The sequence below is a fragment of the Erythranthe guttata genome, chromosome 4 (genome assembly GCF_056151865.1).
Source record: "Erythranthe guttata isolate IM_541 chromosome 4, IM_541, whole genome shotgun sequence".
In the NCBI taxonomy this organism is placed as follows: domain Eukaryota; kingdom Viridiplantae; phylum Streptophyta; class Magnoliopsida; order Lamiales; family Phrymaceae; genus Erythranthe; species Erythranthe guttata.
The window spans coordinates 2,245,670-2,264,544 of NC_142536.1; the positions used below are offsets into that span (position 1 = coordinate 2,245,670).

General features: G+C 36.6%; 3 protein-coding genes across 5 annotated transcripts; all 3 read right to left on the reverse strand.

Annotated features, from left to right (window-relative positions):
- Positions 1–1,829: 1,829 nt before the first annotated feature.
- LOC105951710 (NAD(P)-binding Rossmann-fold superfamily protein) lies at positions 1,830–6,767 on the reverse strand. Of its 2 annotated transcripts, XM_012975172.2 has the most exons (13): positions 6,559–6,724; positions 6,358–6,454; positions 6,018–6,082; positions 5,807–5,892; positions 5,628–5,712; positions 5,473–5,543; positions 4,326–4,457; positions 3,740–3,855; positions 3,531–3,654; positions 3,374–3,442; positions 2,553–2,673; positions 2,281–2,442; positions 2,067–2,141 (listed from the first exon to the last, which is right to left on the reverse strand). In XM_012975172.2, exons 1-12 carry the CDS (start codon positions 6,653–6,655, stop codon positions 2,306–2,308), a joined length of 1,200 nt encoding a protein of 399 aa, XP_012830626.1. In that variant the 5' UTR covers positions 6,656–6,724; the 3' UTR covers positions 2,067–2,141; positions 2,281–2,305. The 2 variants fall into 2 exon arrangements, with proteins under 2 accessions (XP_012830619.1, XP_012830626.1); XM_012975165.2 differs by having other exon boundaries at positions 1,830–2,442; positions 6,559–6,767.
- Positions 6,768–7,115: 348 nt separating this feature from the next.
- Positions 7,116–13,907, reverse strand: LOC105951694 (ABC transporter C family member 5). Of its 2 annotated transcripts, none has more exons than XM_088816348.1 (12): positions 13,534–13,907; positions 11,131–13,398; positions 10,699–11,019; positions 10,529–10,615; positions 9,639–10,337; positions 9,386–9,550; positions 8,993–9,287; positions 8,574–8,788; positions 8,184–8,489; positions 7,883–7,946; positions 7,524–7,763; positions 7,116–7,408 (listed from the first exon to the last, which is right to left on the reverse strand). In XM_088816348.1, the coding sequence occupies exons 2-12, from the start codon at positions 13,216–13,218 to the stop codon at positions 7,302–7,304; spliced, it is 4,587 nt and encodes a 1,528-aa protein (XP_088672474.1). In that variant the 5' UTR covers positions 13,219–13,398; positions 13,534–13,907; the 3' UTR covers positions 7,116–7,301. The 2 variants fall into 2 exon arrangements, with proteins under 2 accessions (XP_088672474.1, XP_012830602.2); XM_012975148.2 differs by having other exon boundaries at positions 13,545–13,847.
- A 1,284-nt stretch (positions 13,908–15,191) lies between these two features.
- AAS (Pyridoxal phosphate (PLP)-dependent transferases superfamily protein) lies at positions 15,192–18,315 on the reverse strand. Its single transcript, XM_088816350.1, has 13 exons — positions 18,195–18,315; positions 17,974–18,097; positions 17,755–17,827; positions 17,444–17,674; positions 17,192–17,355; positions 16,961–17,101; positions 16,714–16,773; positions 16,396–16,560; positions 16,253–16,309; positions 16,060–16,124; positions 15,815–15,938; positions 15,598–15,735; positions 15,192–15,484 (listed from the first exon to the last, which is right to left on the reverse strand). Coding segments are annotated over exons 1-13 (1,467 nt in total). The 5' UTR covers positions 18,197–18,315; the 3' UTR covers positions 15,192–15,361.
- Between the last annotated feature and the right edge of the window lie 560 nt (positions 18,316–18,875).

Here is an 18,875-nt window from a genome sequence, read left to right on the forward strand (position 1 = left end):
GTACAGTGTTATTATCTCTCAGGAGTGGGATTCCTGTCGGAGTATTAGATTAATTAAATAATTAGATTAGCAAGATAGATAGATTAGGATGTGGGCATATTCATGTCTGGTTTCTTGAACTAATTAAAAAAATATTAAAAGAGAATTTTTTATGTACTCTTGAGTGGAGCTACTTTAGTTAATTTGACACTAGGACAAATGGAAGATTTGATAAACCTAGTTTAGAACAAGTAAACTAATATAATATTGCAGTTCGGTCCTGGGATTAAGTCAATGTCTAAATTAATTATCATAAAATAAAATAAAATAAAGTCAAGGTCTAGATTAATATAAAAGAAGGGTCAATATATATGTATGTCAAATTCTAAATAGTTGACACTTATAGTGGTAACAATGATTGTTCAATAATTTAGATTTGGTGAAACAAAAGTAAGATGTGACGAAATTTATTGGATTGAAATGATAAAGTTGGTTTAGTAGTATCTCACAACCAAGGAAATAGTTTATTGTTTAAATGAAACTATGCATACAGAATGTAGACCACAACACAACATGCATAAAGAATGAAAGTGTCACAACAAATATTCATTTTTTCCTAAATTTATCAATCTTAATCTTGTGTTTATAATCTCAAGATTCAGTTAGTTTTAAGTTGATGCATAGAAATAAAATTAAATAAATGCTACTTGTTCTATTTCGTAACTAATTAATTAATTATGGACCAAATTGAGTGTGATGATTCAAGGCCCAACATTTACACGTGTGATTTTTATTATGTGGGGACTTGTGACTTGGGCTTGTTTTTATATGCATGTATTAATTAATTATCAGGGCTTCTAATTAACATATTGTCTTATTGATATGTACACATTACAAATTACCGAAAAATGAAATGTTTTTACATGGTTCTCCTTACATATAAATTCAACTAAATCTATAATTCACAAATAGTACCTTATTACAGGAAGTAAATCAATTTTAATAACACAAATATCTAAACGATAATGTGATGTGACCATAATATAAGTCCCGGAAAACGTGACAGCTTTCCATCATGATTAACCTTGGTCACATGATCCTGACTCTGGTTATTGTCCTATCTCATTTTTTTATATTTTAATTTTACCCATAAAGAAATAAAGCAGAAAGAAAACATATTTTATTTTTGTTAGGGAAAACCCCAAATGTAATCACTACACAATTAAATAAGCAACAATTGGGATAACCAGAACTAAAAGAATTACCAGCAGTACCCAAAAAGCAGCAGAATCCCTTTCCATCTTCTTATTTACAATTCTAAAACCTCTGTCCATTTTCAAATCCTCCAAATATAAACTAACTCCAGGATCTCCCATACTCACCTCACTCCCAATCAACACACAGTTACTTATACCTTGTACATCATTGTTTACATATATATTTATGCTGCAACTCTCACCGGAGCCGCCGCCGCCACCATCCACCACCATAGAAGCACCGACACTCCTACCGGCAAACCTGACATTCTCGAGTGACCCACGGCTGATTCGGGGAGGAGACGGAAGGGGATGGTTCATCGATTTAGGAGAAGAAAATCGATTTTCTTGTTTTGGTTTGGACAAGTTTCTCATGTTTTTTTTCCTTGGGGAGAGATATATATAATATATTTGCTCTATATACATATATATATATTGAATGAGATGCAAAACTGTTCATTAGAGTTACAAGGCAAGTAAATATTCCCAATGGAATAACTTAATCACCACTCCATTAAAAACCTTTAACACCACTAGGCCAGCTAACAAGTTATTTAAGAATAAATTAACTAAACCCCAAAGTAAAAGACACAATTTGAGCACAATTCCATGTGAATATGATTAAAAAAAAACAGAGATATAACAGAAAAATCGAGTCGACGAAGGGAAATAAACACTGTTCTCTTCACTTATGTTACATGAAAGGATTTAAGGCTTACAGCCTAAGCAAATGTGGTGCATCATTTTTGGAAAGAGACTATTTTTAGGCAATATATATATATATATATATATATATATATATATATATATATATATATATATATATATATATATGAATCGTGTTCTTCCTCCGTACCTTTATTCTTCCAAGGGTCTCGATGACTCCTCCTTGTTTTGAAGGTTGAACTGATTTGTTTATTCAACCGTTACACCAATTAGCAAAACGTAAATATGCAATAACTACTACAATTATCCATCAAAGTCACTCGATAAGGTGTGAATTTCACATGGTGCTGCAGAAATTCAGACAAAAAACAAGCCCTACCTCAAAAGAAAGAAACGGACGAGGATCAAGACCACTTGGGGGAAATTTTCTCACTGACTGTTGAACCGTAGTTTGGACCCCCTTTACGGTATTGTATAAGAAATTCAACTGGATATCCCTTCAGCTTACGTGGCGCGATCCCGAGATCCTCAAATGTTAAAGCTGGAAAAAGGATTTAAACATATAAGAAAGCTGAAATCACTGAGAATGTGACTTCTCGAATAGGCGAAATCGATGAAGAGTTCTTATATCCTTAAAAATATGATACACACCATTTTCAGATACCACTGTATCAGTGGAAAGGGATTCAATCAGGTCCAAATTGAATATGGTAGGGACAGGCAATGGAAAGGGAACCTTCTTGAGCAATAGCTCTCGAGGTGTTGAAATAGCCTGAAATGAAACATGAAAAAAAAGAAAAAGAAGAAGCAATAATGAGATTAATCAAAAGACATATAAGAAGAGTACCTAGAAGGATGTCAAAATGGCTTTATGCATACCATAAGAAATGATATTAAATTCTAAAACTGAGAGCAACTTCGTTTAACAAGAAAGATAAATTAGCTAAACCCTCATTCCACAATCTAGAGTGTATATGCTGCCAAGTTACACAACCGATAGTGAAAATAAATGCTAAATGAAGACCCAAATTATCGCGGAAAGCAATGAAATGCACAGATACACATGTCACAGGAGAAACCTCAGTTCACCAGATTCTAAATCGAATTTTAGGATGCCAATAAATTTGCTGTAATAGGAGTATATTGGAAAGAACTATGGGCAAAATGTTCTATTATTTTTTCTCTTGGCAACTGTTGAGGTTCACATCTCCCAACATAGATAAAAAGCAGTTGTAAAAGTTCAATGTTTGATAGATCTCCAAATTATTGTCTTATAGAGCCTAAAAACAACAATGAGCAATCAGCAACTTCTTTATCAATCAGTGCTCTTCAATCTTTGTTTCTTGTTTGGGTTGGATTGGGGGGGTTGGGGACGTGAGTTGATTACAGTTAGCCATCTCCAAATAAAGTTTAGGTTGAAACTGCATAAAATCTGCAAATACGGTAATAAGGAAGCATGGAGGAGAACTTGCCTTAGCAATAGGGAAAGGAATCTTCACGTAGTGAGGATATTCACGAATCGTTTCAAACATGAGTTCTGCCTATAGGACAGAGAAAAATCCATTCTTATCACTTCAGGAAAATACAGCATATAATATTTTGAGGCGAAAGAAAGTAGTTCAAGGATACCAATTGGTGCATTGTGTAAATATCGGGTCCACCAAGTTCATAAACTTTTCCCATGCTTGATCCATCATCTTTTAAGGCCGCAATAATTGCCGATGCAACATCAACGACGTATACTGGCTGAATCCTGAAGAGGTGTGATAGTAACATATGATATCATCAATAATAAATTGAAAAACCATGAACAATATCTATATAGTATGAAAGCGTACTTGGTTGATCCATCCCCCATGAGTGGGATAAAGCTGTACTTTTTTGCAAAATGTGCCCATGGGTTTAAAATTCGATCCTCTGTACCAATCATCACAGCAGGTCTCACAACTGTGGCCTTAATAAGATAGGCAGATTAGTCAGTAAAATTAAGAAACAACATCTGCCACAAGGATTTATTGTGTGCACTACCCTAAAGAATCCAACCATTTAGCAAATAAAATACTGAAAAGCTAGATTCTAACTGTATTAAACAGATTATGGTTTGGTTTTGAAGAACTGAGGAAGAATTAACTTTGATCAAAAAACATTTATCTCAAGTTAAAGGATATCAAATCAGAAAGTAGCTGTTTCTCAGGACAAAAAAAAAAAAAACAAGGTTACCATATTCAAGATACTACTCTCAAGCAGATACAGAAAATGAAAACCATAAAACCAGAAAAAGCAACTGGAGACAAGGGATCAATAATTTTGAAAATCACAAATAGATATCATGCACCACCAGAGCACTGACAATAAAGACAACTAAGGAAAGCAATTAGAACTCCATGTGAAGCAAGGAAAACAGAGAGTTCATGCATATTTTACCTCGGGCAATTCTCGCAAGATAGCTTCTTCAGCAGCTGCTTTAGTTCTAAGCAGCTTGGAGGGAGATGATGGAGATGCTCCCAAGCAAGAAACTTGAATGTATCTCATGATGCCACCATGTTCTTTTGCAATCTGCATACGTAGAACACATCTATCACCACATCAAATCAGCTCTAATACAAGAGATACACACAAACTTAGCCGATAGAACACAACAAATGGACCATAGAATAAACACCCCTCCATAGCACCAACACCAAGAATCTAAAAGACGAGGGTTACAAGAAATTACTAAAATCACGGGTTCCAGGATCAAGAGTAACCAAGAGAGCAACAACTTCTGGAAATTATATAATCTGCGTACGTTGACTAAAGCCCACACCCTGAATCCAACCGAACCAAACAGCAGGAACCTACTAGACCTCCTTCTACTTGCCCTCATTGTTCTCCTACCATCCCTTCTCTACTATTAGTTACAACACTAAACTTCTAAGGTTTTCACTACCTCTAACCTACTTAATCTTAGCAACCAATACAGTATTGATACATTTCCTTTTGGATTTTTTAAATTCTTGATAAACGCTAACTATCTTTGAACAAAGAGAACGACATGAATAGAAAGTGAGAAGCAAGAGCCATTTCAAGAACGTGATAGAGAAAAGAAGAAAAAGAATGCCAACCTACCTAGGAGTAATCCATATCGATTGCAACATCACTCGGAACAATACACAAACTCATAATAGGCAACAACAAACCATCGCGTTCAGTAAGCGCAACATCATTGGTACACAAAGACTTATCAAGATTGGACAGTATTGAGAATCATCTAGAGTCGGCATATTTGCAAAAAAATGGAAATAATATCGAATGTGAAATAAGTAAAATGAGAACGTTCAACAACTTCAGATCATAAATGGCCTATGTGACATAGTTCCAAAAATCTATTATTTGACCTGGGATTTAGAAGGGAAGTTCAATTATAATGATTATTGAATTGCTAATATAATATAAGCTGAGAAGTCATTCATTCCTCCCAATAGAGTACTAGGTATGCATCACCACCTTTTACTATGGTGAACCTGGATTCAGGTTATGAAATAAAAAAACCATCTGAGGAAAAGAAGAAAAGTGTAGAACAGAAACATACGACAGCAAGCTGTTCAGCCATGTGATGGTTCACTTCCTCAAAACTGTAATTTCTGGTCTCGTAGTCCCTTCCTGTTCACAAGACACGTTTTAAAATTTCAGGCAAAGCAAATTATTCAAAACCTTACATATAGCTACATGATCGTAGCATCTTACCTATAAGATTAATAACAACATTAGCCTTTGCCATCACTGCCTTAATCGAATCTTCATCTCTAGGATCATATTTCATGGGAACAATCTGCATGTTAACAATGTTAAATAAAACCCAAATCATAGGTTTGTGGTACCATTTACTTATAAACCAGTTAATGGAAGTCCATGCAGGAATTCACCTGACCCAAATCACCCATCAATTTAAGGTGACGATGAGAATCCTCAGAGCCTCGGAAAGGAACAAGTACTTGAGAACCCATCTTAGCTGCATGCAAGAATAAGTGAAATACAAGGTTAAAGGCATCAATCAAATTCTATGGTAAAATGCAGCACTTTTTATCCAGTGAAAAGATTTCAGCTAAAAAACATTATGTAAGATAGATAACACACCGAGTTGCTGCACTAGATATCGTCCCAGAAATCCTGTAGCCCCGAATACTGTCGCGATAATGCCACTGTCAGACACCATATTTGTCAGTATTAACTCAATTTAACACATCCAACAAATGATAAGTGCTGGCAAATGTTCAGAAATCATTGAACAATGGAAAAAGTATGTTAATGTAAAATTCTCTTAAGCTAAAAAAAATCCAGCTCTAGTAGGGTTAGAATGTTAAAAGCGTCAACCAATTAATGAAATGTTCAATTCTAATCCTCTAAAATCGTAAACATGAAAACGCAATGAAATGTTCGGAAGAGGCAAAAGTAGGGTTTCCAAAATGAAATTCACCTAACAGATGATCTGCCACCAGTGCCCTTGCGCACTAAATGCCCCACGCCTTTGGTGGCAAGAGTAGAAGCCCATCTCGGATTATCCGCTCCATAATCTGAAAGAGTTTGAATCACAATTGTTCAATAAAACATTCAACGAAAAGCATTTTAATCGATAAATGTGCGTAATTAGCCCTAGAAATGTGCAGAAATCAATTACATTGATCGGGTAGAGAGTAAGCCGATTTGAAAGAAGAAATCGGAGCGGCCGAATGCCTGATGTATTGGTAACCCAATCGCCTGCCGACGCTCTGCATCTTTGCTTTCTCAGCTGAGTCCGATGAATGCGTCTGTGTGTGAGAGAGAGAAGGGGTAGACAATACTGTATTAGAATGTGAGAGCGCGTCCTCCACAATCGCTGCGGCGTTTGGAACAAAAAGTGCTAAATGCAATATATATACCTCAGTAAATCGCTAAATATTTTGGTAGCGTTTTCATTTTCTTCCCCAGACTTCCACCATAATTAATAAATATAATGTTTATTATTTATTTATTTTTAAACTTTCTCAAAATAATTGTAAAAATTTCTCTCTTCTTCAAACATTATTTGAATTACTATAATGTTTTTTGATAAAAAAAAATTACAAAATTATTTACATACATATATATATATATATATATATATATATATATATATATATATATATATATATATATATATATATATATATATATATATATAGTATTCTGGTGTGTTAGTTAAATTGTGTTCGAGTGTTTATGTAAGAGAAATATTGAAGAAAAGATTCCATGTAGCTTCAGTACATAATCAAGATTCAAGAATATAAACATTATAACTTATTTTTCCCTTTTCTTAAGCTCTACAACATGTTGTTTCCTCCCTTCAATAAAGACCTATTTTATTGCACACAAGTACAAAATTGTTCCCTCTCCAAGAATAGATCAAAAATCTCCGTTCGAACGGGTCGAGTATTCCGATACCAGCTTAAGAAACATGGAAGAATTGTCCTCTAATAGTCTTCCCGGAGTATCAAACTCCGCCACTCGACCTGCAAGCAAAACACACAAACAAATATCCAAAAAATATCAGCCACTGTTTTTTGCATGTTTATAAGAAACGGCAAAACAAACAAAAAAAAAATCGAGAAATTTTATGTAGCGCACCATCACTGAGGACCAAAACGAGATCACTATCAATAACGGTAGGGATTCGATGAGCAATAGTACAGACAGTGCAATCCTTAAATTCTGTTCTTATTATCTTTTGAATAAGGTTATCTGTGGCTGAGTCAACCGAAGCCGTAGCTTCGTCAAGAACCAATATTCTTGCCTGCTTAAGCAAAGCCCGCCCCATAGACACTAGCTGCCGCTGGCCCACACTCCAATTATCTCCGTTTTCTATAACTGCCAAACATAATTTTGAAAAAAAAAGGCGAAGAAAAATCGACCATTTGTTAGAATTCAGTGTTTCAACGAAAGCTTGATTTTGCAGTAACCACTCTAAGGTAGTCGTTTTAATTTACCTGGTGTATCGAGCTTAAGCTCTTTTTCGCGAACTATTTCCCCTAGCTGCGACTTATCAAGTGCCTGCAACGATTTAATTAATTATGATATAAATATTATAAAAATTGTAATGATGAATTAAACAACACAAAAAAATATGCCGACACTGTTAAGGGGTCGTGTTGATTGTCAAGATAAGATTATGCAGTTTCACGAGCCCGATTGTACAATTGGATTAAAAGGGTCCAATACACGATTCCCGGAAAAAAATAGTTACAAAAATCAAATAAAGTCTTGATTATTTAATCAAATTATATGTACCTGCCAAATTTCTTGATCTGAATGCTCTCCGAGTGGATCCAAGTTGCCTCTAATAGTTCCTTCGAATAATGTCGGATCCTGTGGTATGATACTCAGCCTATTTCTAAGGTCATGAAGACCAATCGTCGAAATATCAATATTGTCGATAATTATTCTGCCAGCTGTCGGCTCAATCAATCGAAACAGAGCCTGGATCATCGTAGATTTACCACTCCCAGTTCGCCCAACAATTCCGATTTTCTTACCACCTGGGAATACACACGAGACACCGTGGAGCACAACAGGAAGACTCTCCTTGTATCGAACCTAGAGAAAGAAAACACACAATTAAAGACAAGTTTTTTGGAAATCATCGATTAAATAAATAAAATATCGAAAAAAAATGCACACCTTTAAATCGATTAGTTCGATTGTGCCTTCTTCTGGCCATGAGGGTCGGGGTCGTGAATTGTCAATAAGTATCGGTGCTTCACTAGGTATATGGCAGTATTGATGTATTCTTTCTATAGAGATGATTTTGTTTTCGAGCTTGCAAAAGCTAAGTATCCATCGAGATAGTCGTGCGTTCATATTTAGACCGTATGTCACAGCTAGGCCTGCCATACCTACAAAAACGCAATATTTCAGATTAATGATTAAAAGAAAAATAGCAAAAGAGAAGGAATCGACCCTTTTATGTCAACGTCACAAAGTCAATGTAAAAAGGGATACTTTCTATTTACAACAATATATTTTTTAACATCAACTCGAAGCCTGAAAAAGATCGACATGCATGAATTTTTGCCATTAAAAAAAATTAAATTACTTACTTGGATCTATTTTTCCACCGGGAAGGCTGACAAGTAAGACCATGCAAAAAGCAAACACAAAAGTCGAGAGCAATTCCATGCGGAGACAAAGCCATTCAATAGCTGCAATGCTGCAAAAGAACGGACGAGTGAAGGAATCAAGAAGATGAAGATTCCTCTTCATGAATCTCTTTTCTTGCCCAAAACCTCTAATAGTAGGTGCTCCAGCAATCGATTCGGCAAAAAGATTAATTATCGGGGATTTCTGTATGCTAACAATTCGAACTAGCTCTCTCGATGAAGCCATATAATATTTCTGCATTTGCGGAAAGCCAAAAAAAAAAACGACATCCAATTTTACACAAGGAGAAGAAATTATCAAATCCTAAAATGGCATTGGAATAATAAACCTACCTGCATCCATAAGCAAACAATCGCCATCGGAACAATAAGCAGCAAAATTTGCCAGGTCACTTGTGTCATAACTCCAACAATACCGAGAAGTTGGATTGTCGTCGAAGCGAAGCCACCGAGCCTGAACGGAATATCGAGATCAACAACACTTTGATCAATGGACACCTATAGTAATCACAATAAACAATTATACACGTGAAAACTGAAAAAGAAAAAAAAAATATATGAAAAAAAATTAGTGATGTCAGCATACACGATTCAGTATTCGTCCAGCTGGCGTAGAGTCGAAGAAAGACATCGGTGCACGAAAAACCGTTCTGATCATTTTCAGAAATAATTTCTGAGCAGCGGCAAGACCAAATGTAGCAACAAGAACAGCTCTGATGAATACAAAAACGGAGCTCCCAAAAGCAAGTGCCATATAAACGAGAATAAGCACCATACTGCTGGTTTTCGGTTTGTCACCCACGGTTTGAGGGTTCGCCCAAGCCATCCACCAACTACTAGCTATTTGAAGTACTTGAAATAATGTCTGTGCAATAATAATCAACGGAATCAACAAGCCCTTATAAGCAGCTGTCATATATGACAGATACACTTTCATGCTGACTCTTCCTCTCTCTCGTTCCTCTTCCTGCACTAGCTGCTTTTTCCTCAAGCGTTTAGCTTTCTTTTTTTCTTTGATTGCTTTTAGATCAGAAGGTGATACGCCTTCTTGGACTTTCTTTTTCGCCATGTCAGCATTGGTTTTACCGATTGAATCAATTTTTTTAGTCATGAGAGCAAGCATATTCAGAGGATCAATTTGATCTGATTCTTGAGAAGGTAGATTGCAGAACTCCATAGCTTCGATGGCTTCGTTATGAGCAGAGACCAGTGTGCTAAAGTCTGTACCTGCTTGCAAAAGTTCGTCGTATTTTCCAGCTTGAATAATACGACCTTCCTTCAGAACCTACAAGGTACAAGTACATGTTGAAAATAATTATGTGATTGGAATGTACAACAATAATTGAGCAGAATTGCAATTAAAATATGTACATAAATGAATGCAAGATTTCTGTTTCAAATGCAGTCATGATTTCAAGCAGACGATGAAATATAAACATTGAGCATGAAATTATCAAAAGCCAATGAAAACGGTACCAAAATCAAGTCAGCAGCTGGCAAAAATTCGACTTGATGAGTGACAAAAACCACAGTCTTTGTAGCGAGCGCTGTCATTATATACTCCTGAAATTTCCACATAAATATTCTTAGCGATTTCAGTTTTCTTAATCCGAAAACAAAAAAGAATAATTAAATCATGTCCAAACCTTAAACAATTCAGAGCCCGTGTGTGCATCAACAGCACTAAAGGGGTCGTCAAGTAAATAAACATCGGCGTCTTGATATAGCGCCCTCGCAAGTTGCACTCGTTGCTTCTGACCGCCACTCAGGTTTATGCCTCTATCGCCAATGATGGTTTGATCGCCGTGCGAAAATAGCTCCAAGTCTTTTTTCAGCGAACATGCATGAATAACACTCTTGTATTTCGCCTTGTCCATTGGACTTCCAAATAGGATATTTTCCTCTATATTTCCCGATTGAATCCAAGCCGACTGAGAGACATACGCTGCAGAACCACATATTCTAACCTAAAGTATACACAGCCACAGATAAGTCAATAAGACTCGACAGCCAAATTTAGTACTCGAACGAAAAAGGTGACAGAATGAAAGTTATAGCATCCACAGAACCAAACTTACTTCACCCGAAATTTTTGGAATCTCACCGAGGATGCAAGAAAGGAAGCTCGATTTGCCAGAGCCCACCACACCACATACAGCCACACGCATTCCCTTCTCTACCTTAACTTCTACGCTCGAAAGGGTCGGTGTAAAGGATGTTTGATCCCAACAGAACTCTCCGTTTTTTATCTCAATGGCCACATCCGAAATGCCATGTGGCAATGAGATCGTGGCATCTTCTTGCAGCTCTTCCTCCTGTAAAAATTCCGAAATTCGATCGAGAGAGACTCTTGTCTGAGCCATCATCGAAACCAAGTCGGGAAAATTTCTAAGCGGTTCTTGCAGGATGCGGAAAGTAGCCAGAGCGGAAAGAACACTACCAGCTGTAAGCTGGCCGCCTAACAAAATACAAGTTCCGAACGTAATAGCCGAAACAAATATCGGCGAGCTCCAGAATATAAACGTGATGAAAGCCTGCGAGTAGAGAGCTTTTCGAAGGTACTTAAATTCCACAGTACGCATTTCTTCGAGCTTCACTCGATATCTATCCTCCCACGCTTGCAATTTAAGAATCCTCATATTTCTAAGGCATTCAGAAGTCTTCCTCATTCGATCATCCTTTGCCGCCATCAACTTATCTTGATAACTTTCTTGAATCTTTGCCACCGGCACAGTTGCAACAATGGATATAACGGTGGCGATAAGTGTGGCAACGGATGCAATTCCGACATTCTTGTACAGAATAGCAAGCGCTAAGATAATTTGGAAAGGAAGCATCCAAATGTCGTGTAGGTACCAAGAATAGTCCCCTACTCTCTGCACATCCACAGCCATGTAGTTAACAATCTCGCCGCTGGAGTGATTTTGCCTAGCTGTGCTAGAAATTCTTAGCCCCTTTCGGTATACCATTGCTGTGAGAGCCGATCGAACGTGCATACCCAAAATGTCTACACCAAGATACCACTGTCGGGTTGTTAAAGTCTCTACCAGTTTAGCACTGAAGAAAATTCCGGCAAGAACATAGCCCTCGTGTGGGTAAGTCTGCTTCCCTCCGAGATAATCGACAAAATAGCTAATCAAGTATGGCCCCACGTACGAAACTAAAGTGTTCAACCCGGCGAATATTGCATTTCGAGCGGCTTCTTTCCAAAAGGACTTGAGAATAGCCCAAGCTAAAGAAGGTTGTTTTTGAGGATTCTCAGCCTTCATCTTCTCCCAATTTGAGCTCAATACTTTATAGTTAGTCTTGGAACGATCTTTTGGTGCGAGCAATGGGATATCTTTCAGATCGAGTGGCCTCTTTGCCCCGGTTGAAAGAAGTGGGTTCAACCAGGAAAGAGTGGCCAAACTGAAAAGGCTGGCCTCATTGTAAGGAGTAACCTTAAGACACCCTGCTTCTTCTTCAAGCAGCAATGGCTCTTGAAGATCAGAGTTTCGACAAATTTGTATACCAGTAACACCCCTAGCAGCAACAAAACATAGAAAACCAAGAGGCGGGGTAACGAAAAAATTCGCCAAAACATGAGAACTCAAATGCCCTGATCCTTTAGACAAAAATCCTCTACCATCAGCATACAAAGTAGACAGACAAATTACGAACGAAGCAGCCCACCAAATTCTCAACAACAAAGGAAATTTCTCAGCAGCTCTGTTTTTGCAAGAAATAACTGAAAAGCTCAGCAGAAACCAAGCTAAAGTCTGAGCTGCAGGCAATAGTATAACGGCCCAATCGGAGTTTTTAACCTCGCGTAAAATTAGACCGACACCATCAAACCCCAACACCAAAATATGGATGAACAAAACATAAAAGCAACAGAAAACCGAAGCTTTGTAATCTTTACCAATCACAATGTTACGAATTGCCTCACCATCCCTATGCCTAATAGCTGCCGAGCTTCGGGTCGATTCATCCTTGAGAGAATGAATCCGACCGAAACATAATACAACCTGTCTTGCAGATACAATGAAGAGAAACACGAGAAACAGGGTCAAGTTGATGCAAACCGACGCTAATTCTATTACAGGCAGTGTCCGAAAGGTGCCCGGGAGATGGTTCGAGGCTCCAAACGCTATCGTTTCAGTAGCCGAGAAAAGATTGATACCCATAATATTTATTACGGATACCAATCTTTAAACCAGGAAAATGACGGAAATCAATGACTGTGAGCTGAAGAACAATCCCCACGCTATAAATGAAGCTAGATAATACTACAACGGGTGATAAATCAAACAGTGTAAAGGGCATTTTTCACCATCTGGCAACAGAAATTGTGCCCAACGCGCAACCTAACGACCAAAGAGAAAGGAGAAAAAAATTCAGCACATGAAAAAAGAAATCATTTTGAATCATAAAAACCCTACAGAATATGCAAACGGAGAATCATAAATTTGAATCTGAAACCAACCCAGTATAGAAAACACCAGAAACTAACCTGGGCTTGTGCTGCTTTACTGGAAAATGCGCTTTTTTCGGGCCTGTCGTGATCGCCGAGGCAGAATTCTGCAGTATAAATATGAAGGGTTTTTTTTTTTAAGAGGAGAGAGAAATGGTACACTACAGCAACTGCTAGTTTTAGAGAGAGAAAGAGAGAGAGAGAGAGAGAGAGAGAGAGAATTGCACCACCAACCCCGCAGGTATTTGTTCTACTGGCTGGTGTAGTATGATTTTTGGAGTGGAGATGATGCTTTGATGACTGTATGTGAGTGACAAAAGCTAATTAATTAATATATTAATTATTAATTAGCGCATTTAAATATGGGGATTAGTTAATAGTCGATGAAATGTAATTTTCATTATCAATTAAGAATATATTTTTGCTTTTGTTTTCAATTTAATTTTAAGGATAAAATTAATTACAAGACGGTCTAATTAAATTAAAGCGGCTCGGCTCGGCTCGGCTTCTTCATGCACAGCTGCTACATTTTGTACTGTTGTGCGGTTGCAGTGGAGCCGTGCTAGAGTAGCTCATCTTTGAGATTGAGGAAGGGAATTTTAATTTTAATTCAATTATATATAATTAAAAAAAAATGATTTGTGTGAATTAAACTCGAGTCGAACTTGTGATTGGAGTCGAATGCAGTTGACACAGGTTCACTTACTCCAACCATTATGGTCGTTTCCTTACAACGGGACCACGTTTGTTCAAATTTCAACACGCTTGCAATGCTTCGAAATTAGTAAATTAAGACATAAAAAAATCGGGATTGATGACAAAATGACAACCGACGACGACTCGAATTGATTTTTACCGGAATTGGGATTCGAAGCACTAATAAGTAATAACTAATTGGTGCATTGTGAAATAAGTAACACTAATCGGAGTAATTGGAATATTAGGTCATCTAATTTTTCTTAATGGAAAATGTCATTTAACTTTATTCGATCACCTTTTTTATTGTGTCAAATATGGTGTAATTCGATTCTGATAATTGTTAAATAGGGATGTTATGCGAAAATCAGAATTTTAATCATTTTAATGCAAGTGTAAATCATGTTAATTACGTAACCCCCTTGAATTCAAACTAAATTACGAAAAAACACTCATTTGTAATTATCAAAATTTCCCCGAAGTTTATTTTTGTCTCACATGGAAAATATTACTTGGATTAAAAAAAAATTATATTCAATGTGGGTAATTTTATATTCAAAAGGCAACAGAAAGAAATGTCATTTTTGTAGGGGCAGAATAACAGCTTAAGGGGTTCGCCGGTTCGGCGTAAGATGAAAACAAACATCGGGAAGTTTTTAGTGATCACAATTTAGCTTAACTTCAGGGGTATTTTCGTAATTTACCCAATAATTATCCAAATAACGTGCATTGTTTTTGGCTTTTTTTAACTTTTGTCCTCTTTTAAGTTGGAGTTTGGTCGTCATCATCATCACACGTGGTTTCCACTTGAAGACACGTGTCCTAGTGTATGGACTTTTGAAAAGCTAAATCCAAGTGGGCCCCCATCTTTTTCCCACAACTAAAGTGGGCCCCAGCCCAGCCCATATTAGTCATAACACATTTCCACTTGGATCATATAAATGTCAGCCCACTTTTAAAAATTTCAGGTATTATCATAAATAAAAAAACTAAAAATCAACTTTAATTACTTAATTTAGAAATTTAACTGTTTTGTATGGTACAAATACCCAATGCAATTTTTTTTTTTATTAATCATCAAATACTTATAAATCAAAAAAGTTGATGCAGCAACTTAAAAATTAAAATATAGCTTATTTTAATTAAATAGAATGAAGAGTTTAATTCCTTACTAGTAAAGCAGAAGCATTTTCTTGCAAAGTTTCCCAAGCTGAAACCACATGCCTCTCTTCAGTCAGTGGGGCCCCCACCGCCAATCGTAATACGTATTTTTCCGAAAGAACCTAAAAAAAATAATAAATAAATACATTTTAAAATTAATATATCAAGGCCATGCATATTATTTGTAATCTGAAGCAATTTATTTTTTATTTTAATTTTTAATCTGAGCATATACTGTGTGAGAGATGAAGAGTTTTCCAGTCGAATTCACTGCATCGAGTAATTCGCGGTTCAATCTGTTAGAACATTCTAGATCCTTTTGCGTAGACAAAAGGCGAAAGCAAACTAGGGAGAAATTCCGAGGGGCAACAACCTGCATGTAATTTGCATGGTGTTAATCAATATATATACATACATTTTTTAATGAGTATATTTCAAGACTTGTTATTTACCTCGAATCTCGGGTCTAGCTTAACGAGTTGTTCGAACTTGTTAGCCAATTCAATATGGCTTCTTATGTAAGTCCGCAAGTTTTCCAACCCGTAAAGTCGAAACACCATCCACAGTTTCAGAGATCTGCAAAAGAAAACGACGAGTGGTTGAAAAGATAAATTTTATCGACCCTCATTTTAGTTTATTTTTATACATTGTGTGGATATATAATATATAATTCCTAATCAAGAATATTGTGACATACCTGAATCTGCGTCCTAACGGGATTTGCCAATCTTTATAATCCACGACCGTGTTTCCTTGAGAAGCCTGAAATCAAATTATTAATTACTAACATGTTTGACAATATTTTTTTTTAATTAATACAATCAGTAAAAAAAACATCGAGGATAAATTAGCGAGTACACTGAAATCGTTGAATAAAAAAAAAACTTTACTTTGTTTTTAAGGTACTCGGGATTCGTCGATAATGATTGAACCAGTGCACTTCTCTCCTGTTTCAAACAATGTTTTTTTGTTTGTTTGTTATACTTATAACAGAGTCAAATGTGAATCCCTTATTACAAAATCGACCGTATACCTTCACCCAAAGAGCCGAGCAGTCAAAGTTGGTCAAGAACCACTTGTGTGCATTCATGTTAAAAGAGTTGGCTAATTCGACACCATCAATAAAGTGACGAAATTCCGGACAAATACAAGCGCTTCCAGCATAAGCAGCATCCACATGAAACCATAATCCATTACTCTATATCGAGAACCACAAATAAGATAAAACTCGTTATTGTTAATACATTTAGTGGAAAACACACACACACACATACACACACACACACACACACACACACACACACACACACACACACACACACACACACATATATATATATATATATCGCACATTTGAAATCTTCCCGAGTGCAGGCAGAGGATCGACAGCTGTTGAAGATGTAGTGCCGACCTACAAATAATACGTTTATCATATTATGTATTTTATCAAGCTAAGAAGAAATTTTTACCATCCACTAAAATAACGGTACTTCAAAATCGTCCAATTTTGTCGTAGATTTTTCCAAGTCCAATTCATCAAGAGCCTGTTTACATGAATATTTTTATTTTATTTTTTTTCATTTACCGAATTTCCTTACAGTAGCACACAAGAAGAAGGGAATTAAACCAGAGGCAATGTCCTGTGAGATTGCTTCACTCAACGATTCAGCAGAAAGAGCATATTCCGCGGACGATTCCGTTTTCAGCACTCGGCAATTCTCAGGGTGAATTCCTCCTATCTGCCAAGAAAAAGCAAAACGAAAGAAGCAACACTCGTAAAAAAATACATACATTTGATTGATTATCGTGTATATTCAAAATTAAAAGACCTTGCATGCTTTCTGTATAGAAGAATGAGTTTGATCGGAGCAATACGCCACAAGTTTTCCGATAGCGTCTTTCCCAACACTTCTTAGAACTTTGTCTCGAGCAGCCAAAAGTACAACCAATACCGCTTCACTCGCAGTTCCTTGTATTACTCCACCACCTTCTCCTAAAAACGGACGATAAATCAATCGGATAAGGCCACAATAATTCATGTTCGTTACACGTAAAATACAATCAATATATAAATTATATACCGGTCGAAAGGAATTCATCGGGTAGGTTAAGCGCCTTAGCGAGCCAATCGAGCACAATCATCTCGAGTTCGGTGGCAGCAGGTGAAGTTATCCAACTAAACCCCACCATATTGATTCCAGCACTTAGCATTTCCCCCAAGAAACCAGCAACACTACTATTCGACGGAAAATACGCAAAATAATCGGGACTTTGCCAATGTGTCACTCCCGGTAATATTTTTGTCTGAACATCTGCCCACAAAAAAACATATTCAAAATTCAAATTGCAACTGCAATGACATCATATTCATAATTTACTTCAAACATTTTACCATCCAAAACATCTTGTAAGGATTCAGGGCGAGACGGGGCGGAATCGGGCAGAAGCTCACGCAGATACCCAGGCTATACCATTCAAAAAAAAAAACATGCCCTCACTGTATTTAATTCAGATAATCAAAAGTGTATGATCACTTTTCTTTGTTGATTGATTTTTCTACAATTCTGGAATTTCAACAAACACCTTGAAGGCAGTTGAATAAGTAAATTACCTGGACTTGGCTGAGAACAGGGAACTGTTCGATGTTCTTGTAATAGTCAGCAATAAAGTCAACCATCTTGTGGGCATGCTCCCTCAGTTGATCGGCGTCCATTGGCTTCAAATCATCGCCCTCCCTATTTGCACACGATTAACACATGTTGAAAAAGAGGGAAAAAAGAAAAAAGCAGATAGAATTTTGAGAGGGTGTTCAAGTTTCAAAGAACGCCATACATTCCGGGAGATTCGGAGCTCGAGCTTTGTCAGCTTTCGCCGGTGAAACCAGAGTGTGAGTGAGAAATATCTTTGGCCAGTGTGTGTAAGTCATTATATATGGCTGCTTTTTCTCTGTCCCATTATCTATTTGCTAGTTACACTATTGGTCTATGTAGACCCGACCCGACCCGACCCATTCGAACTTGGCGGGTAAAACCCGTTTTCCACCATACTCATATCTACGGGGTAAATCGAACGGATCGGCTCGGAATTAGTCATTTTTTAAAAAGAAATATTTTTTTTCTTTTGAAAGTGATAAATTAGTTCCAATTTCGTTCCATAAAAATCCGAAAATTTGGAAATTGGAACAAAAAAAAATTGTTCCGAAATCGAAAATTTTCGGGTTGAATTCGGAATTTACAAATTTTTGCTCATCTTAAATATAAAATAATATTTTTGCTCATCTTTAATCACATCGAAAATCTTTTAACTTTTTACTAAAAAAAAGGAAAATCAAAATCTCATTTATATTTCGATTCGCATCTAAATAATTTCGGAAAAATGGAAGTCGGGATTTCGGAATTCGGATTGAGAAATATTGTTCCAAAATTGGAAAATTTCGGATCCAAATCGGTGAAAATCGGTAATCTCGTTCCAATTTCCACCCCTACTCACGACATATATTATATCACAAATTCA

Bases quoted from the DNA above. Each gene is read 5' to 3' on its own strand.
- AAS (XM_088816350.1), bottom strand. The intron at 16,125-16,252 runs GTAAAGTTTTTT...ATTTGATTTCAG, and splicing joins CCGAGTACCTTAAAAACAAA to GCTTCTCAAGGAAACACGGT. The intron at 15,736-15,814 runs GTAAATAACAAG...AATTACATGCAG, and splicing joins AGCTAGACCCGAGATTCGAG to GTTGTTGCCCCTCGGAATTT.
- LOC105951694 (XM_088816348.1), bottom strand. From the start codon at position 13,218: ATGGGTATCAATCTTTTCTCGGCTACTGAAACGATAGCGTTTGGAGCC. The intron at 10,338-10,528 runs GTACCGTTTTCA...TGTACCTTGTAG, and splicing joins CAGCTGCTGACTTGATTTTG to GTTCTGAAGGAAGGTCGTAT. The intron at 7,764-7,882 runs GTAAATTAAAAC...TATGTTTGGCAG, and splicing joins GCTTAAGCTCGATACACCAG to TTATAGAAAACGGAGATAAT.
- LOC105951710 (XM_012975165.2), bottom strand. From the start codon at position 6,655: ATGCAGAGCGTCGGCAGGCGATTGGGTTACCAATACATCAGGCATTCG. The intron at 3,655-3,739 runs GTACGCTTTCAT...ACACCTCTTCAG, and splicing joins ATGGGGGATGGATCAACCAA to GATTCAGCCAGTATACGTCG. The intron at 3,443-3,530 runs GTATCCTTGAAC...TCTGTCCTATAG, and splicing joins TTTACACAATGCACCAATTG to GCAGAACTCATGTTTGAAAC.